This window comes from Brachyhypopomus gauderio, chromosome 11, assembly GCF_052324685.1.
Source record: "Brachyhypopomus gauderio isolate BG-103 chromosome 11, BGAUD_0.2, whole genome shotgun sequence".
Classification (NCBI taxonomy): Eukaryota; Metazoa; Chordata; class Actinopteri; order Gymnotiformes; family Hypopomidae; genus Brachyhypopomus; species Brachyhypopomus gauderio.
Window position 1 is genome coordinate 7152870 of NC_135221.1, and position 18309 is coordinate 7171178.

General features: G+C 42.7%; 3 protein-coding genes across 5 annotated transcripts; 2 read left to right on the forward strand and 1 right to left on the reverse strand.

Moving 5' to 3' along the window:
* The first annotated feature begins 950 nt into the window (after nt 1-950).
* isg20 (interferon stimulated exonuclease gene) lies at nt 951-3969 on the forward strand. The gene is made up of 4 exons (XM_077021483.1): nt 951-1012; nt 1455-2066; nt 2346-2543; nt 2863-3969. Exons 2-4 carry the CDS (start codon nt 1500-1502, stop codon nt 3058-3060), a joined length of 963 nt encoding a protein of 320 aa, XP_076877598.1. The 5' UTR covers nt 951-1012; nt 1455-1499; the 3' UTR covers nt 3061-3969.
* Nucleotides 3970-4160: 191 nt separating this feature from the next.
* rlbp1b (retinaldehyde binding protein 1b) lies at nt 4161-8362 on the forward strand. Its single transcript, XM_077021484.1, has 8 exons — nt 4161-5113; nt 5633-5666; nt 6301-6429; nt 6742-6946; nt 7105-7283; nt 7380-7538; nt 7652-7762; nt 7873-8362. The coding sequence occupies exons 2-8, from the start codon at nt 5655-5657 to the stop codon at nt 7999-8001; spliced, it is 924 nt and encodes a 307-aa protein (XP_076877599.1). The 5' UTR covers nt 4161-5113; nt 5633-5654; the 3' UTR covers nt 8002-8362.
* A 2130-nt stretch (nt 8363-10492) lies between these two features.
* Nucleotides 10493-17787, reverse strand: abhd2b (abhydrolase domain containing 2, acylglycerol lipase b). 3 transcript variants are annotated; one of them, XM_077021487.1, is made up of 11 exons: nt 17532-17785; nt 17051-17139; nt 16700-16945; nt 16231-16406; nt 15496-15663; nt 14965-15148; nt 14750-14842; nt 14565-14663; nt 14151-14220; nt 13963-14047; nt 10493-12024 (listed from the first exon to the last, which is right to left on the reverse strand). In XM_077021487.1, the coding sequence occupies exons 3-11, from the start codon at nt 16909-16911 to the stop codon at nt 11825-11827; spliced, it is 1287 nt and encodes a 428-aa protein (XP_076877602.1). In that variant the 5' UTR covers nt 16912-16945; nt 17051-17139; nt 17532-17785; the 3' UTR covers nt 10493-11824. The 3 variants fall into 3 exon arrangements, with proteins under 3 accessions (XP_076877602.1, XP_076877601.1, XP_076877604.1); XM_077021486.1 differs by having other exon boundaries at nt 17051-17113; nt 17532-17784; XM_077021489.1 differs by lacking the exon at nt 14151-14220 and having other exon boundaries at nt 11888-12024; nt 13963-14097; nt 17051-17113; nt 17532-17787.
* Between the last annotated feature and the right edge of the window lie 522 nt (nt 17788-18309).

The window sequence follows — 18309 nt, forward strand, 5'->3', positions numbered from 1 at the left end:
TAGTGTTAGAGACACTTTTAACTGTGTCATTTTATTCTACATGTTGGACTTACAGTATTATAACTTCTCCCCCTGCTGGGCTTCTTCAGTAATACACTTGGGTAACTTAGACTATCTCATCACTATCTCATGCTCCATCTCAAAGGCAAATATGAGCTACTCCCATATTATGGAGAGCCGAGAAATGTTACTGACGTTGGAACATCATTTGGTTTTTTTACCCAAGTATACTGCAACACACACACACACACACACACACACACACACACACACACACACACACACACACACACATATACACACACACACACACACACACACACACACACACACACACACATACACACACACACACACACACACACACACACATACACACACACACACACACACACACACACACACACACACACACACACACATATATATATGTATATACACTGGGGGCTAGAACTTGGCACTTGTAAAGCTGCATTGTGACAACAACTGTTATAAAAAGCGCTGTATAAATAAAATTTGATTGATTGATTGAATTTTATATATATATATATATATATATATATATATATATATATATATATATATATATATATATATATATATACACACATACAGATTTTCTTTTTTATTTTTTCCGTTTATTATATTTGACATATTTGATATTTAACTTATATATAAAGTTATGTCATATATATATATATATATATATATATATATATATATATATATATATATATATATATATATATATATATATATATATATATCGTCTTTAATATCTGACGATAAAGGCTGTATTGACCATAACTAAACGTAAAATGATTTGGAATGAATTTGGAATGATTTGTAATGAATGCATTCAATTGTGAGGCAGCGCTCACATCATCCAATCAGAGTGCGATGCGGTCATGGGGGCGCGAAACTGTTTTGACCAATGGCGTTAGCGGACGGTCCTTTGCCCGGACATGTTCTTCTGGTGCCTCGTTGTAAGAGGGCACACGTGTCTGTAGAGGTAGGTGTCCCGTCGGTTGTTCGAATACGGTATATTTTGTAACATGTAGCATGTATTGTATTTAATACATATATTATTCCTTCGTTTGCTTTATATATGTCGTGTCCTCGGGTTTGTATATCGTGTAGCCCTATAAAGTGTGTCTAGGCCCTGTGGTAGCTATCGCTATATTTAATAGGCAAATGTTCGGTTTGCTTATGAAAGTAACAACAGGTTGAAGTTTCTCAAATGATCCGCTTTGTGAACATGTCAATGTTCTGAGTTACAGTTTTCTGCAATCGCAGTCTTCTGGTAACACGTAGCTGTTTTTCAAGCTGTTTGCATTGCTAGCTCGCTAGTTCCAGCTCTGTCAGTAAGGGCCCATACTAGCTAAATATATGAAATGCTCTTTCTGACATGCGGCTTGTCATTCTGTAACTGTGTTCGTTTCTTTTAATCACAGAGGGGCTACGCGTTACGGGTTCAAGGTATTTGGGCCCCCCTTAACATGGAGTCCACTATTATTTGCTCAGCAATCGCAAATACACATAAACGTAGAAAACTGAAAAAGAAAAAGAAGAATGGCTTCGTGGACTCCAATGAAATGAATCGTGAATTAAAAACGTGTAACAAAAGGACGTCCAGTGAGAGACTGGAGGAAGAGGACGGCGGAGTCTCGTCCTCGTGTGACGACAGGCCTGTCCCTTCATCCAGCATACAGCACGCCAACCCCCCCAAACGGGCCAGGACGGGCGCCGCCTCACCCCCCGATGCATGGGATGTAGACAGTGGCTTTTCGTCGGAAATGAGTCCTTATACTAGTGGTCGGAACTCGCCTTGTGTTGGAGTTGACCCTTCAATGTTGGTGGCAATTGACTGTGAGATGGTGGGGACCGGCCCCGGTGGGAAGTGGAGTGAGTTAGCCCGCTGTAGTGTGGTCAATTACTATGGAGATGTACTTTATGACAAGTATGTCCGGCCTTGCCAGCCTGTGACGGACTACCGTACACGGTGGAGTGGCATCAGAAAGAAGCACTTAGTAGGAGCGTTGCCCTTCGAGGAAGCGAGGAAAGAGGTAAGAAATAGCATCTAGGCTCACTGTATTTGTGTCATGGGATTTCCTCCTAGGGAGCTCACACAAGGTCGTGCTTCTTGATAAGACAACGCCAAATGATGTCAAAGTAACAAGAATATGAAATATGAAGAATGTGCCTAAATGATGAGGCTTAATTAACCCACAAAAATGTGCAGGCCATTGCAACAGTATTTAAGTTGTTTGTTCCATTTGGTAGTACTGTTACTGCAGATTCTCTCTGGCTTGGTGAATTAAACTAATGTATTCTGTTTGTCTCAGATCATCCAGCTCCTTGAAGGAAAAGTAGTCGTTGGCCACGCCTTGCATAATGACCTGCGGGTCTTGGAAATCACCGTCCCGCGTCATATGGTTAGGGACACTTCGCACATGAGTCTACTGCGAATGATGGCCGGGATTTCTGGGACGTGTGTGTCCTTGAAGAAGCTGACAAGTGCACTTCTGAAACGGACAATACAGGTACGTCAGGATGACGTCTGATTGGTGACGGCTGTTAATGGCCCTACAGATATAATCTGAATAGAATTTAATGTTTAATAGACTCACTGGTAAAATGTACTATTATCGTTTGCTGAAATTACCACAAATGTTAATCTTTCATATTTGCATTATAATTGAATATATGTTTTAAAAGAAGACGGTCCAGTTAAAAATGTTGCTCACAAAGTATCAGTTGGCCCACATCTTGCTTTCATTAACTGTTCTCCACATTTAAGTGCTTAGCTAAGCTGTCCATTTAAAGCAATTCTTACTTATGTGGCATTTCCTTTCCAATCAGGTTGGCCAACAGGGTCACTGCTCTGTAGAAGACGCTCGTGCTGCCCTAGACCTCTACAAGCTGGTGGAAGATGAATGGGAGAAGTCCCTACCAGCCCAAGACTACAACTTCAATTTAGCCCCAAAACCAGCCTCCTCTCTGGAGCAGTACATGCAGGACTGTTATTGGCCTGACAGCATAACAGACTGCAACCAATGAAAGACCAGTATAGCACACACACACACACACACACACACACACACACACACAAAGCTGATTGGCCAGCTGTCTCTCCACTGTGTGGACTGATTGCAGATTTATCTAGGCGCGTGTTCACATTTTTAATTGTTATGCCTTTAAAACAATTGATACCATGAATGGTACCAAGCTTCATAGAAATGGTTTTGGACTACTTTACAAGCGTTAAACATGACAGAAGACCTTAATATGCTGTCACTGGGGCCTTTTAAAAATGATGTAAACAGTTCTGTTCACACAGCTAATGCAGCTTCCTAAATCTAGTGTTTTGAAGTAATGAGTCATCAAGTCTTCACCAAAACTCCACTAATATTAACAGATTTAAAATACTTGCTTCCTAGATTTGTGTTTGTGTGAAATTAAGTATTATAGCTTGAATATCAATACATTGATTATGTATACCTCTGCCTATATGGGTCATGTAATCTGGTGGGTTGTGTAGACGGTGCTTCTCAGTAAAAGTCCTCTAAAGGCTGTACTTGAAAGAGAGAAATTGGTGGTAGAATTTTGAGCAGTGAAATTAGACTAAAAATGCTACTGAGCAACCCATTACACTTTGACCTTTGGGTGACTATGATGGCCAGTTGTACATCATGTGCATTTTGACGAACCCTATGGGTGTCTGTGATGACGTGTGTCATATGTTATAGTGCACATCAGCAGCACTTGCAGCATAATGTTGCACTAATATTAACTGAACAATATCACTAATATATTGTATCTGCAAACAATGGGTACATTATATGGTTTCATAATAGTTAGAGCAAGTACACAAATTCAATGTCCTGTTTTTAAAAGTTCCTGTTGCACATGCACTTGATGTGTTAAACGTGTTGGATATTTATTGATTAAAAGTTGTGGAAAACTTGATTTTTTTTTGTCTGGTTTTTGTCACACTTGAATTGTCAGTGATGCCTTTGTCCAAAGTAACAAATTCTAGTACATTATATCAGAATCTATTAAACAATATCTGTAAATAGTTGTACATTTGACAATCTGAGATCCAGAATCAAATGTAACCCGTTCTTGTTCTACTGAAAACGTGGTCAGTATTCTCGTATCTCGTATTCTCATATATTTATGAACCTCTGCATTATGGCAGTTTTAAATGCGTAGGTGTGTATAGTTGTCACTTGTGGGCTCTTGTGTAAACACCAGCGGTGCTGACCAGAGCCCTGGCCAGTAGTAACCCACTCTGCACCCATAGAGTCCCAGGGAGTACAAGCCCACATTGTCCTGATTCCCAGACCTTAAAGACCACAGATCACAGCTAACCCCTGATCTGGGGGATTATGCGTACTCTTGTTTTGCATCAGAGAGGAGGGAATGAATAGAAGATAATGAGAAATCCTGGCTTCTGTGAATGGTTTAGGATCATTTTCAGTGGGAGGTGCCATTACTTGTCATAAGCCATACTAAGTAAATAGATAAAAAGTACTGTAGGTTTCTGTAGGTCATTCCTACAGTGGAATTTGTTTAATGGCCAAGAACCGATCCCTGCACGATATGAACTGCTAGATCAAGGGTTTCATAAAATGTTTATGTTGCAGATGGGATACTGTCAATTATGGTAATGTTTATTTACCCGAAATATCTGAATGGTTTGGAAGTCTGAACCTTCAGACACACTTAGCTTTTCACCTTGATGGGTGTGCCTTTGCCAACATCCACCTATATCTGTAATCATATCGATCGCCCTTTGTAATGACCTGAGATCAGTTTTTCAGATTGTATTTCCCATAAACCATTGGACACGGAACAAGAGAATCTTAAATATTTCGTACCTTTGACTTCCAGGTATTTGTTGAAGCCTACTGACCACTGACTACAGACTACTGATTCCTCTTCCCTCCTTGAATGGGGTTCTGATCCAGAGCAGGTCTGCCCTGCGTAATCCTCTGTGACAGCGACAAGCGAGAGGAGGAGTGTCAGTACAAATGGCCACAGCCTGCACCTCCTCCCTTCACCAGACTTCATGTGACGGATCGCTCAGCGGTGCACCTCTGTGGCTGTGGTGAGTTATGCTGGACTAGAATAAACCTGGGCCACATTGTAGCGGTTAGGTGACGTGGGTTTGTTTTCTTATGCAAAATTGTTCTGTTAGATGAAGCAGGTTTCTTGGTGTTACTGTTAAGTTAGACTTTGAGTATGAGGACTGATTCCATAAGTACATCTTTCTTTTGGAGACACAATATCTGTTGTGACAGGAAAATTTAGATGAGGGCTATGTCTTGAGTGAGGAATTTTAATCTGCATGCAACCAATACACACAAAATTCACTCCAAATCAATCAATAAATCAAAGTTTATTTGTATAGCGCTTTTCACAACACATGTTGTCAAAGCGCAAGCCAAAGGCGACAGTGGCGAATTGAATTCTAATAAACAGGAATTCTCCTTTAACTAATTTGGTCATTAGGCCTGTCAAATAAAAAGCTTGATTGTCTAGAGGAAAAGGAGAATATCTACAGTGTATTTTCTGAGAGCTAAAACATGCTATTTCCAATATAATCTTTGTTTCCCTCTTTTACAAGAACATACTGAATATCTGCTATAATGGCTGTCATCGTAAGTACATATAAACTTCCCACTTCTGCACACTTTTTGTCAATAGTTTACTATGTTGTTCATTACACTTATGCCTATGTGCATATCAGTTTGCATTTCTTTCTCAGAGTAGTTAAATGTTGTTTTTGTTTTTCATACTATTATGCATATGACTGGGGGGTGCAGTTTTTATGCAGTGTTCTTACTATGACATGACTGTAAAAGCCATAAATATGGGTGAGACTGTTTGACATTACGAATTCTCACTTCTTGAGTTGCTCTTTTTCTCATTTGCAAAACACAGTTTCTCAGTAACCTGGTGCTACTGTTCTTGAAGTGACAGTGTTCCGAAACTTTGCACTGAGACTCCTCCGAAACTCTACGTGCGTGTAACGTGTAGTCAGCAAATATCCCAAGAACAAGGCAGTGCTCATTATTGGACTGGGGTCTACCAGTATTAGCCACTAAGCTCTGGCCTCAGACAAAGGTTTTCTTTATTAGTTTTGTTCTAACAGGCTTTACCCAATTCATGTGAGGCAGCTTAGCATTTCCTCACACTAGCCCCCATTGATTGGGCCAGCATCGTGAGAGTGAGGGGTGCTGGATTAGGCTGCTTTTGGGTTTGTTCTGATCGGATGCCGTTGTCTGCCCACAGAGTGGAACGTTCCGGATGGTGTCGGAGGAGGAGCAGGCCCTCAGGGCCAAACTGGAACATCTCACGATTAAAGATCACGGGCCAGTGTTCGGAGCTTGTGCCCAGCTGCCTGAACACACCATACAAAAGGTGTGCTCACAGCCCCATCGAAGCTAACCCACTGACTAAATGCCACATACTGAGACCCTAATCTGTGCTTACACTCATTTTGCAGACATTCCTGTCAAAATCAGTTTGATCTCTAATACTTTGTTATTTTAAGAAGCATTACGTCTCTTTTTCAACACACTGTTTCTATTGTTTATATGAAGAAAGAACATTTCAGTACAGCTCAGGAAGGTTATTTTTTTTTTAACTGTGGTCATCGCAATTGTTTCATAACACTCCAGACACAGGTCATGTGTGTTTTAGCAGTGCTGTGCTATCCACTGGATGTTGTAGGCTAAAGATGAGCTGAATGAGACGGAGGAGAGAAAAGTTTCAGCGCTGAAGGAACTGAGGAGCATGTTGAAGGAGAAGGCGGACAGCGGGGACGACTTGGCCAAGGCAGCGCAGGACGCTCTGGGCAGCAAGTCTGACGCTCTTCTCCTCAGGTTTATTCGGGCAAGAAAGTATGACGTGCACAGGTCCTTTGAACTCATGAAAGGTGAACATGGGTTCATGGGTTTTTTACCACAACAGATATAAGGGTCACTGTAATCTGTACAGCCACAAAGGTTTCTGAACCGGTAATAGTGGAGCACAACTTCTTTTGTGTCCCGAACCCGAATTGCGCTGGTGGTAAGAATTGCTCTGTTGCTTTAGGGTATGTGCGTTTCAGGCGAGATTACCCCGAGCTGTTTGAGAACCTGACCCCTGAGGCGGTGCGCAGCACCATTGAAGCCGGCTACCCAGGGGTTCTCCAGAGCAGAGACAAATACGGCCGCGTGGTGCTGCTCTTCAACATTGAGAACTGGGACTATGACGAGATCACCTTCGACGAGGTGAGACGTGTGCCACAGAATGGAAGAGTTCATCTCGACCTAAGTGACATATCGATGCATTTTTCTTTCTAGAAGTCACAGAACTCTTTTGTGTAGATTCTCAGGGCGTACTGTGTGATTCTGGAGAAGCTTCTGGAAAACGAGGAGACTCAGATCAACGGCGTCTGCATCATTGAGAACTTCAAGGGATTCACCATGCAGCAGGCATCCAGCATCAATCCAGCAGACCTGAAGAAGATGGTGGACATGTTGCAGGTAACGGAAGGAATGTGCCATGTTTTACACAACACTCAAACATTTCCGATATCGTAGATCGCTCCTCTATATCGTAGTTTTCTGACTCCTCGTGCTCTTTTTTTGGGGTTTAGGATTCATTCCCTGCTCGTTTCAAAGCTGTGCACTTCATTCATCAGCCGTGGTATTTCACTACCACATACAACGTGGTGAAACCCTTCATGAAAAGCAAACTCCTGGACAGGGTGAGGCCACGTTCCCTGGAGCTTCTTTTAGCTATATCAGTGTTAGACTTGCTTTATGAAGAGGCTCTTAACCTTGACTGAGGTTTTTGCCTGTTTCTTTATGCTCGAAGGTGTTTGTCCATGGAGATGATCTGGATGGCTTCTACAACGAGTTTGATGCTGAAATCCTGCCTGAGGAATTTGATGGAAAGGGTCCCAAATACGATGGCAAGCTGACAGCTTCAAAACTGTTTGACTGAAAGTACCGCAAAGATTTAGGAAATGCTTCTTTATTTAGTACTAGTTGTTTGTGTCAGGTCATATTGAATAACTGGTACACATGTGCAAATATATATGCAGGCGTTTCTGAGAGCCTGAGGCACACCCAGACCCAAAAGACTTCCCTTCCCATACAGTGTGCCACACAATGATCACGGGCTTCATCGTGAGCAAATGGCATAATGTTACCAGCACCCTTTTGTTCTGCTGCATAGGAAAGACCAGGAAAGACCAGTAGCTCTGCAAAAGTGCTTCTGTTTGCTTTCCCAACAGATCATAGTAAATATGATACTTGTAAAATTTCAGAAATGTTTGACTCCCAGATCTTGTGAATACACTGTATATATAAAGACTATCATGAACAATATGTTGTAAAGTTTTTTCTTGCGTTCATTTCTAGACAGGGCAAGATAAAACAGCAGAATATAATTGTAATAAACAAGCTAATTACACTCCTGAGACCGAAGCTCTAACACCACCTATGTTTATACTCTTTGTGCATATCAAAAATATACAAAAGTAGAAAAAAAGAATACAATTCATCCATTCAGTGATTTATAGACTGGAAGTTATTTCTGTAACCAACCGGAAGCAAGGAAATGCTCTGTTCTCTATGTCCTGGTTAAAAGTCTCATGCTGAAAACAGTGTAGGTGTTGAGAGGTCTTTGGGGGAGTTTGGTGAGGAGGCCATATGTGCCCTGCTGGAGATAAACGTCTTTCTCTCGGTCTCAGTGAGACATTGGGCTTTTGGTTCTACCTGTGCTCTTAAGACGGTGAAGAGCTGTTTTAATGATCGATGTGCAAAAAGATGTCCACATATTTAAGGTATACCTCTCTGTTGACAAATTTATGCTTTGTCCAGGAAACTGTATTTCAACAAGTTATTTGCAATGAACACCAACTGAGAAGACCAGGCACACCTGTGCGTCATCTGTAATAAACAATCTTGTGTTTTAGAATTTGGTCTAAAGGAACCATATATTGATTGAATTAAAGAGGGCCCAGAACTGAACAAAATAACTCAAACCTTCTAATTATACATGATTGCAAGGAGAGGGACGGTAGCTATAACTACCGAAAGGTAACATAAATGTTGAGGGCATCTACAGGTACCCTGAAATCTCCCACGTAAGTGATGGGAATTATGAAGAGGCCACGAGGAAAGCAGCTGTAGACAAACACCTACAAAGAGCGTGATGCAAGTTCTGAGAAGTCAGCTGAATGGGAAGAACAAGATCCAGGCTATCAACACCTCCACTCTAGCAGTCATCAGATACCCCGCTGGCATCATACGCTGGCCAAAGGAGGAGATAGAAGCCATTGACATCATATCTAGAAACCTCCTCACAATGCACAGCCTGTTGCATCCCAAATCCAGCAATCTGAGACTGTACATTAAGCAGAAGGAGGGGTTAGAGGACTAGTGAGCATCACTGTACAGGATAAAACCACCAAGAACCAGAAGTAAACCAGGAAGATGGCCCCAAATGATGAAGTGCTTACTGGGTATACTGGGTAGCTCAGAACCTCAGGCAGCGTTGTGAATGAGGAGGAACCAGCATCATCATAGGAGGACAGACCCCAGCATGGTATGTACCACCAGCAAATAGTGGAAGTGACTGATTTGGGAAAACCCTACCAATGGCTAGGAAAGGCTGCACTGAAAGACTGCACAGAGACTCTAATCATGGCAGCACAGGAATAAGCTCTGAATGCAAGATCAGCAGAGGCTGTGATATCCCACACTAGACAGGCTGTGCATAGAGACAATCTGAGACAATCCAGCACATTACATTATAAGGGCTGGACGTTCCAAGGTCAAAGTGGAGAATGACCGAGCTAAGATCCTGTGGGACTTCAAGATACAGACTCACAAAATGGTAACGCCTAACTAACCAGACATGCTAGTGATGAATAAACAACAGAAGAGGGCTGTAGTGATAAATGTCGCAATCCCACATGATAGCAATATGTGGTCTAGTTTTTCAAGAGTGACTTGATGAAAGTTTGTTTTGGTGATTTGGGGAATATACCTGATATCAGTGAGACATTAACTACTTGAAGCTGTTTCAGCTGCTAGAGTTGAAAATGCTTTTGAGGAAGTCGCTTGTCAAGGCATGAACACAACATGTAGATAACTTAAGTTGTCTAAGTGTTTCCTCAAGTGTTTTAAGGTCAATTGTAACACAATGCCCTCGTTTTTTTCTGTGTGCTGATGGTACTGGTATTGGCTCATTATCCAACTGAGGTACTGATTGTACATTTAATGATTTTTAGTTAAACTTGTTGAAATCAGTATGTATAAACACAAAAAACAAATTCACATTTGAAGTGTTCTGTACTGACAAAAATAATTTGATTACATAAATTATATATTTGTTTACATTTACAACTAATGATAACCTAATGAACCTGAGGGGCAAATACATCGTAACCATTCTGAAGGAATTGATAAACATACAAACAACAAAACATTTTTAAAAATTGTTTATTTTGAACACATTGATATTAGACTTTGATTCATAGTACAATAGGAGGTTTAAAGGTTTGAACCACAAACAGAGAAACCAGCTATATTGAGATTAAATTGTGACTGGGAAACTTTCAGCAGTTCTCTCATACACATATTGTCATTCACATACACTGTAACATCAATCCATGCTTTTATTTTGCCTTTCCCCAAGTGGACTTCTGTAATGTTTGGTTATCAACATGTCAGTGAATTGAACATGGTCAGTTTTTAGTTACCACTAAATGACACACGTTGTCACATTGTATAAAAAACTGACACGTGACATTTCTGGGTTTAATATCCACTGCAACTAATAGCAAATATACCAAACAGTGTAGTGTGCTGATAAATAATCATCAACACAGCAACAGAAAGTGAAGTGTAAGACGACCACATCATCATTGGTTTGTGCATATATAAACACTCAGTTCTCACACTTACACTGTGTGATGTATGGTTTCTTTCATCCACATATGTTTATACACATTAGGGACAAAAAAAGGTAAAATATCTCTTGATTTCAGCAGCATCCACTAGGGGGCAACATTGTCTTATTGAGGAAAGCTACGAAACGTATTTTCTCATGAAGCGTCACCCTGTAATAACACAATCAACGTTTTCATTTCCATTTGGGCAATGGTTATTACCTACAATACATAATCGCTTCACCATACAGTATAGCAAACCAACACCGAGGCCAAAAGTCAAATTCCATTCATGTGGATATTGCTGCTAAAAGTTTCGTGTTCATCTCAGAGACCATATATATATATATATATATACACACACACACACACACACACACACACACACACACACACACACACACACACACACACACACACACACACACACACAGTCACTGGTTCATCTGCACAATTCCGTTCTTTTTGTATTTCAGAAATGAATTTTCAACTCATTCATTATGAAAGGTCTTTGCATCTATAGCAAAATATTTTGCAATCATACATCATAAATTCTAAAAAAGATGGTGTAAACTCACTTCTAAAAGGATCTTTTAAAATATGACCTACCCTTCCACTTCTCAGTACAAACCCCTTAATTACCCAAATTAATTCACCTATCCAGCCCATTTTGAGGCCGTTTCAAAAACCTGTAATATAAATGTCATTTAACTTTCCTGACCTCGACTGTGATGTAGTCTGCTTTGTGGAAAGTGATCCAACATTAATGTACGGAAACCTGTGATTACGTGGATATGTGAAGGCGTAAGAGTCCAATTCTTCCGTGACCGGTGTACTCAGCTAATGCCGCCACCACAAAGGTCAGCGTTAGGCTTTGCCCTTGAGCTCTGTGCGGTCCGTCGCTCGGTGGCATGGCCGTCGCTTCTCCCACTGACACACGGCGTCGGCGTAGCTGACGACGACCTTGTCTATCCAGGTGAGTGGTTGTGGGATGAGCACTGCGCCCTCGAAGAAGCCCAAGTGGCCCCCGTGCATCGTCAACACAAAGATCACATTCTCCTTCTTCTCTAAGGGGAGGCCAGGTGTGTCAAGTGTTAGCGCACGTGCCTGACATCATACAGGTGTATTAAGGGAAAGGGAGCTCGGCGCCCCTGTGAGAGGATTCACTTGGATTAATGTAGCTATTCTGAGAGAGACAGACATTGATTCTTAACGTAAGATAACCAGGTGCACATAAGATATTTATTTCCATCTCAGGTCCTGGCTTGACATTTCTCAGAGTCACGTTTCGCCTTGCTGCCTGTCTCTTCCTGATCCCAAGATGCAGGTAAGGACGGTCATGTGACTATGGCTGGCCCTAACGGGGGATCGCCCTGTCCATCACAGCCATTTTTTGATATGGGGACACGCTTTTCGCTAAAGATTTGACAGTCATGTGGTGGCCCTAACCAAGAGCATCTCCAGAACAGATGGTGGGAAAACACAGGCCTCGTGTCAGGCCCTTATACGGCCTCACAACTAACAAGCTGCACCCTAGAGAAAATAAAGCCCCAAGGTGAATCCATTGAGGTCTGGCGTATAAACATACATTAATCATTAATCAGGTAATAAGGTACCCTAAGCCCAGAGTTCACTAATTAGGTTCCCCTCTTTACTATATAAGGGATCTTGTTATTGATGTTGGGCTGTGTTGTACACAGCTGGAGTCAAGTACATGTAAACACCCTTTACAAATACTTCTCTACAAACCATTATAACACCAAAGAGTAACACCATATCGTCACTGTTCCCAGTACAGCCGGTATAAATTACTTACACTGAATTACTGATAATTATACCCACCCTGCCTTATGAGAATAAAATCTCTTTTCCGTCTCTTAAATTGTTACCCGCCTTTTATTTGTGGTTTAAGAAAAGACGAGGACTGAGTTACAGGGCGTCTGCATAGGCCCAGCAGCACAGGGCAGCCGGGCAGGCTGGACCCCAAGAGAGCGCGGAGAATCTGAGGAGATGGGCGGAGACTTCCCAGCTCTGATAATCACGCAGGAGTACACAGATCGCATGGCCCTGAAAAATTCAGCACCAGCACGGAACTCAAGCAGCACCACGTGTCCTAATAAGCCCAGTGGACCAAGGACAAAGACCTGCCAGCTCCCAGTGAGGGAAAGCAGCTGTATGTGAAGACTCTCCCAGCTCCCCTAGACCCAGTGTTTCTCCCCTAGACCCAGTGTTTCTCCCCTAGATGCAGCGTTTCTCCCCTAGACCCAGTGTTTCTCCCCTAGATGCAGTGTTTCTCCCCTAGATGCAGTGTTTCTCCCCTAGACCCAGTGTTTCTCCCCTAGACCCAGTGTTTCTCCCCTAGATGCAGTGTTTCTCCCCTAGATGCAGTGTTTCTCCCCTAGACCCAGTGTTTCTCCTCTAGACCCAGTGTTTCTCCCCTAGACCCAGTGTTTCTCCCCTAGACCCAGTGTTTCTCAGCCCAGTCCCAGAGGCCTGCCAGTCGGCTCCATGTTTTTGTTCTAACCTAATGTGTTGGGAACCTGGACAGAGTAAAGCTGTGGAACCGTCTGGTGGTCCCTGGGGACTGGGTTGAGAAACTCTGCTCTAGACTGAGCATTGTCATACCAGGTCGCTGGAATAAAACAAAAAAAAGAAAAAGAAAAGCTGGATGTCCTTGTGAGAGGACACCTCCTTTTCCACAAAGTTTGAAGATGCTGCTTGGTTGCCATAGTTACCACATGCTATTAACAACAAACAGTGATGTAACTTATACAGAAACACACTGTCATACTGTTGTTTGGGAATAAATACTCCCCGATCTGGGGGCAGGTTGCGCAACATTTGACCACTCTGAGCTTGGCAGTGGCTTATTCTGCAGTCTGAACAACACGAGCGCCGACTTATTTTACCTTCACCAGCAGACATGCTTAAAGATCACAGACCTTTTCATTTGCTAATGAGGCACAAGCCTTTCTAAGCAGGTAATACACCTGTAAAATCAATACCTGCCAGTGTGCGAGGGATGGTGAGCAGTGACTCATGGACGAGAGGATCGTCTGACGAGTTCACCAGCAGGAGAGGAACATTGACCTGGCACACATAGAGGACGCACGACACCATCACTGCCGACACAGTGTCTCCTAGAAATGCCGTAAGGTAAAGACCCGTTTAATACCGACTCGGACATACTTACATTGTGAATGTAATTGACACAGCTTTCCTTTTCATAATATTCTTTTAAGGAATCATGACCATGAAACTTTCTGAGGAAAAACAGACGGGCACAGAGTTCCATATTAAACTCAGAGGGTGCGTTTGAATGAATGGCCCACTAATGGCCATTAAAAGCCTTTTGCAGATTATTTTGCAGGAACAATGAATGGATCATTCGAAATACTCCATCCAAACATCTGGCTGTGGTAGAACTTGGTGTTGAATAGTCGGTCAGACACTACTAAGAAGTCCAGAGGAAGACTAACATCAAGCATTTTACACAAATGGCACAAACACACAAACATGTCTGTCACTAAAGGATGCACAAGGAAAAAGTTAAAATCATTTTCCTTGACCGACAAGTATGAATATGTAAACTTTTATTATGTAATACCTCATGATGTCATCTATATGCGTGAGAGAAGTGGCAGCATACAGACGACTCAGGTCTGTGATCTCCATTTTGCTGGTCCGCATGCCAAACAGACTTCCTCTGCAGGGTGAGCATGTCAGCGTTACACATTCAGCAGTCGCCACAGTCCCAGTTACCTGTCCTTACGGGTCTTTATCGGTGCCTACCTGTGGGACAGGATTAGCTTTTTCATATTGTCTGCCAAAAAGAAGTTATAGAGTCTCCTGCACCTGTCCCACTTCAGAAATGTCTCTTGGGCCCTAAAAAACAAAAGAAAGACAAAACAAAGCTCCTTAGTTAAATAGTCATTCCAACCAAAACATTAAGGGGCATGCTGACTCCTAAGGTAGTGCTAGGAGATGCTAGGAGAATAGGTACAGACCTTAGAGCGCTATAGCCCTGGCAGACACTGACACAGCATAGCACTTTGTCCTGATTGGCCGGGTTTTCCCCCAAAAACTTGCAGACGAGGTTCCCCCCTAGACTGAACCCCACCACTATGATGTGTGTCTGGGGGAAAGTCCGTCTGATGTAGCCCATCATGGCTGAGAACTCCCAGGTACAGCCTGCATGACAGAACGTACGTCTTCAAAGCAATGCTTCAGCAGTGGGTGCTTTAACAATCTTACAACAGTGTTAATATTAAATGCATTTATAATCTTGGTTATTGAACATGATATCTAAAAAGGGTAAAACTAATAAAGACCCCTGGCCTAGTTTTCAGGCTGTTACATCATTTCCTTGATATCACTTGGCCAAACATTTTGGTCAGTGAAACTGTATGAAAGAGCCAGGCACCCATGCAAATAAAGAGAACGCAGTTTCACCAACTCGATGATGAAATAGCCATAGAATCTTGCAAAACGGTTATTTCCCATAGGCAAACACTTTATCATACAGACCCAGGTCCTACCATAGGTGAACATCCGTGGGGAGGTGAGCTCGATGTTGGGCAGGGCTCCCAGGTGGTTAAGAACAGCGCATCTGTAGCCCTGCTTCTGGGAGTGATCCACGAAGGTGCGAATGTAGTGCTTCTCACTGTGGTTACCAATCCCAGGGCAGATTGCCATGGTTATGTCATCTGTGAGTATACGGCACACACACACACACACACACACACACACACACACACACACACACACACACACACACACACACACACACACACACACACACATTGTGTGCAGGTTGCCATTATGTTCTTCCTGACACCGTTAAGTGTCGGGGATGGTGGTCTGCACACACTGATCGCATGACTCCGTTTGTACCAGCATGCATGACAAAAATGAGGGTGTGTGAGAACTTGGTTTGGGATCTGGGTTTGGAACCTGATTTACAGAGTAAAGGAGAGTGGAGGTGGCATTTGGTTAAGTAATAAATTAGTGTGATTTCAGACACAATCTATTGTGTTCCAAATGAGACTCTGAGACCCATGTATACTACTACTGAATTTTTAGAAAGCAAAGCTATTATTTCACACTGACCTAGTACCCACTTTGCATTATCAAGGTCCAGCCTTTCCTATGATTGACCTAATAGAAACTGGTCCCAGATAAGGGTATGTTAGAACATTCTCAGAACATTTTTTACCCCAGGCATGTACCACTGCATTTCAGTCCAGCAAAGGTTAAAAATAACAGGCTCTCACCACCAATCACATGGTCACCAAGGGGCTCGAAAAGGTCAAACGTAGCTGTGGCTCCGTCCTGCATGGGCAGGAACATGCGTACTCCACACGGGTGAGGAGAACTCACCCTGCCCATCTTCCCATAGAGAGCTGTCTGGAAGTGTCCACTCTTACCCCATAGTAAGGGGGGAATATACCTGCAAACACATATGAGCACAAGGACGCTGGTATTTGAAGCTTGTCGCCTAGATCTCGGCTGACCTGTCCAAAGGTCAGGCTTTGATTCCAGCCAATACTGTGCCCTTGACCTAATCTCTGCCTTCTTCAGCAGGCATCCCTAAGTGGCTTTGAACAACAGCGTCACCTGATTTACACAAACGTCAATAGCACGAATGCGGAGACATTTGAAGGCATTAGAACAATTTCCCCTCCCTTTCACTGAGTAGACAAGGGTGGGCCAGTGGGTGCTGGTGGAGGTGTGAATACTCACTCTTTTGTGAGGATGGGACAGGACTTGATCAGGTAACGGTTGTGTGGAGTGTCCTGACAACTGATCTCGGGCGCTGCTGTTGGACTCTTCAGATTGAGGCATCGCACTACAATGTAGAGGACAGCAGCCACTGCGGCCAGCTTCACGCCGTCAAACATGGCCGGCATGTCTGGGCTGATGGTCTGGGCATCCGTCTCCACGTGGGCACTCATGGTGTATCACTAACCTTTCAACTACAGGACTGGACTTTATTAAGATTTGGAGATTAAAAGAAAAACGCACATTACAAACACAGACATTCAGCTGATATACGCATTGATAGTAACAGAGAACAGATAACATGAGAAATACCTATATTCTTGGCAAATATGTTCAACTTCATCCACTGCAGTTCTTAAGTGGTGATCTTCAGATCTGAAGACAAAAAACTTACCTAGACACTTTAACACAAAAACAAACAAAAACAACAATAACAACGGAACAACACTGGTTGTTTGCATACGCTGAACACCTGTCCTATTTCCTCAATTCCAGCCTGCGGCGAGGCGACAAGTGATACGCAAGGATCTCAGCACACCTGCGGATCAGTAACCGCACTGCAACGCGCTGCAACTATTCAGGTCACTGAGCTAATTCAGCCCATCAAAGCTGCATGACAGTTTGTTTTGGTCACTGGTCTCGGTCACTGGTCAGACGGAGATATCTCACAGTCCCCAGAAACCCTCTAACACATCTGCCTAGTTCTTACAGTAGACTACAACAACCTGTGTCAACTAACTTTACGGTAGTGAGTGTCGACGCAAGAAAGTGATTTAACGAAAATATTACGCACCATTTTAAGAGCGCAGTCTCTTGTCGACCCAGCACAGACGCGTTCATCTTCTCCAGGAGACTTTTTATCACAGGTCTCTCGTCCGTCATTACAATGCCACGAGGCAAAGTGAACGAGAAGGGAGCAGACAGCAGACTTTAGTACGGCACCTAGCAACTGGGTTTACTAGTGGACGGCATCTTCATCCGGACTCTGTTATTGGAGCACAGCTACGTCTGCGTCAGTGTTCGGGTGTCTACGCGGCCACTGGGGCTTTTTGGCCAGTGGTAGTCGGTACTTTCGGCATACTAACAGAAACATAGTTACATAATAATTATATCAGCCAACATTAATTTGGAACTATTAGGATCAGTAGTCTTGAAAGTCTATACAAAGGTCGTGGGGATTTTAATTCCTAAATTAATTTCTTTTAAATTCCTTCTTTTAAATGTGCGTTTCATCCACATTTTATTAACAAACGAGCTATTACGGTGTATTTGACAGCAACGGTGTTGTGCCTTTACTTTTTGGCTATTTATTAAGAGGTAGTAACCAGCAGGTGGCGCCATTCAGCTGGAATCGCCCACCATCGCTTCAATCTGTTGTTTACAGCTTTTCCGTATGGCTATAAGAGTCGGTACGTGCTCACTGAAATGCAATAAAATTTCGGTATCATTGTTGGTCATTTGTAATAAGTCTGTGTTGTAGTGCAAAAGGCAACACGATTCAAAATAGCTCACACGGACCTGGACAACCCTTAAGACACTGTATCAAACTTTCATTATCCTTTTTAGCGTCC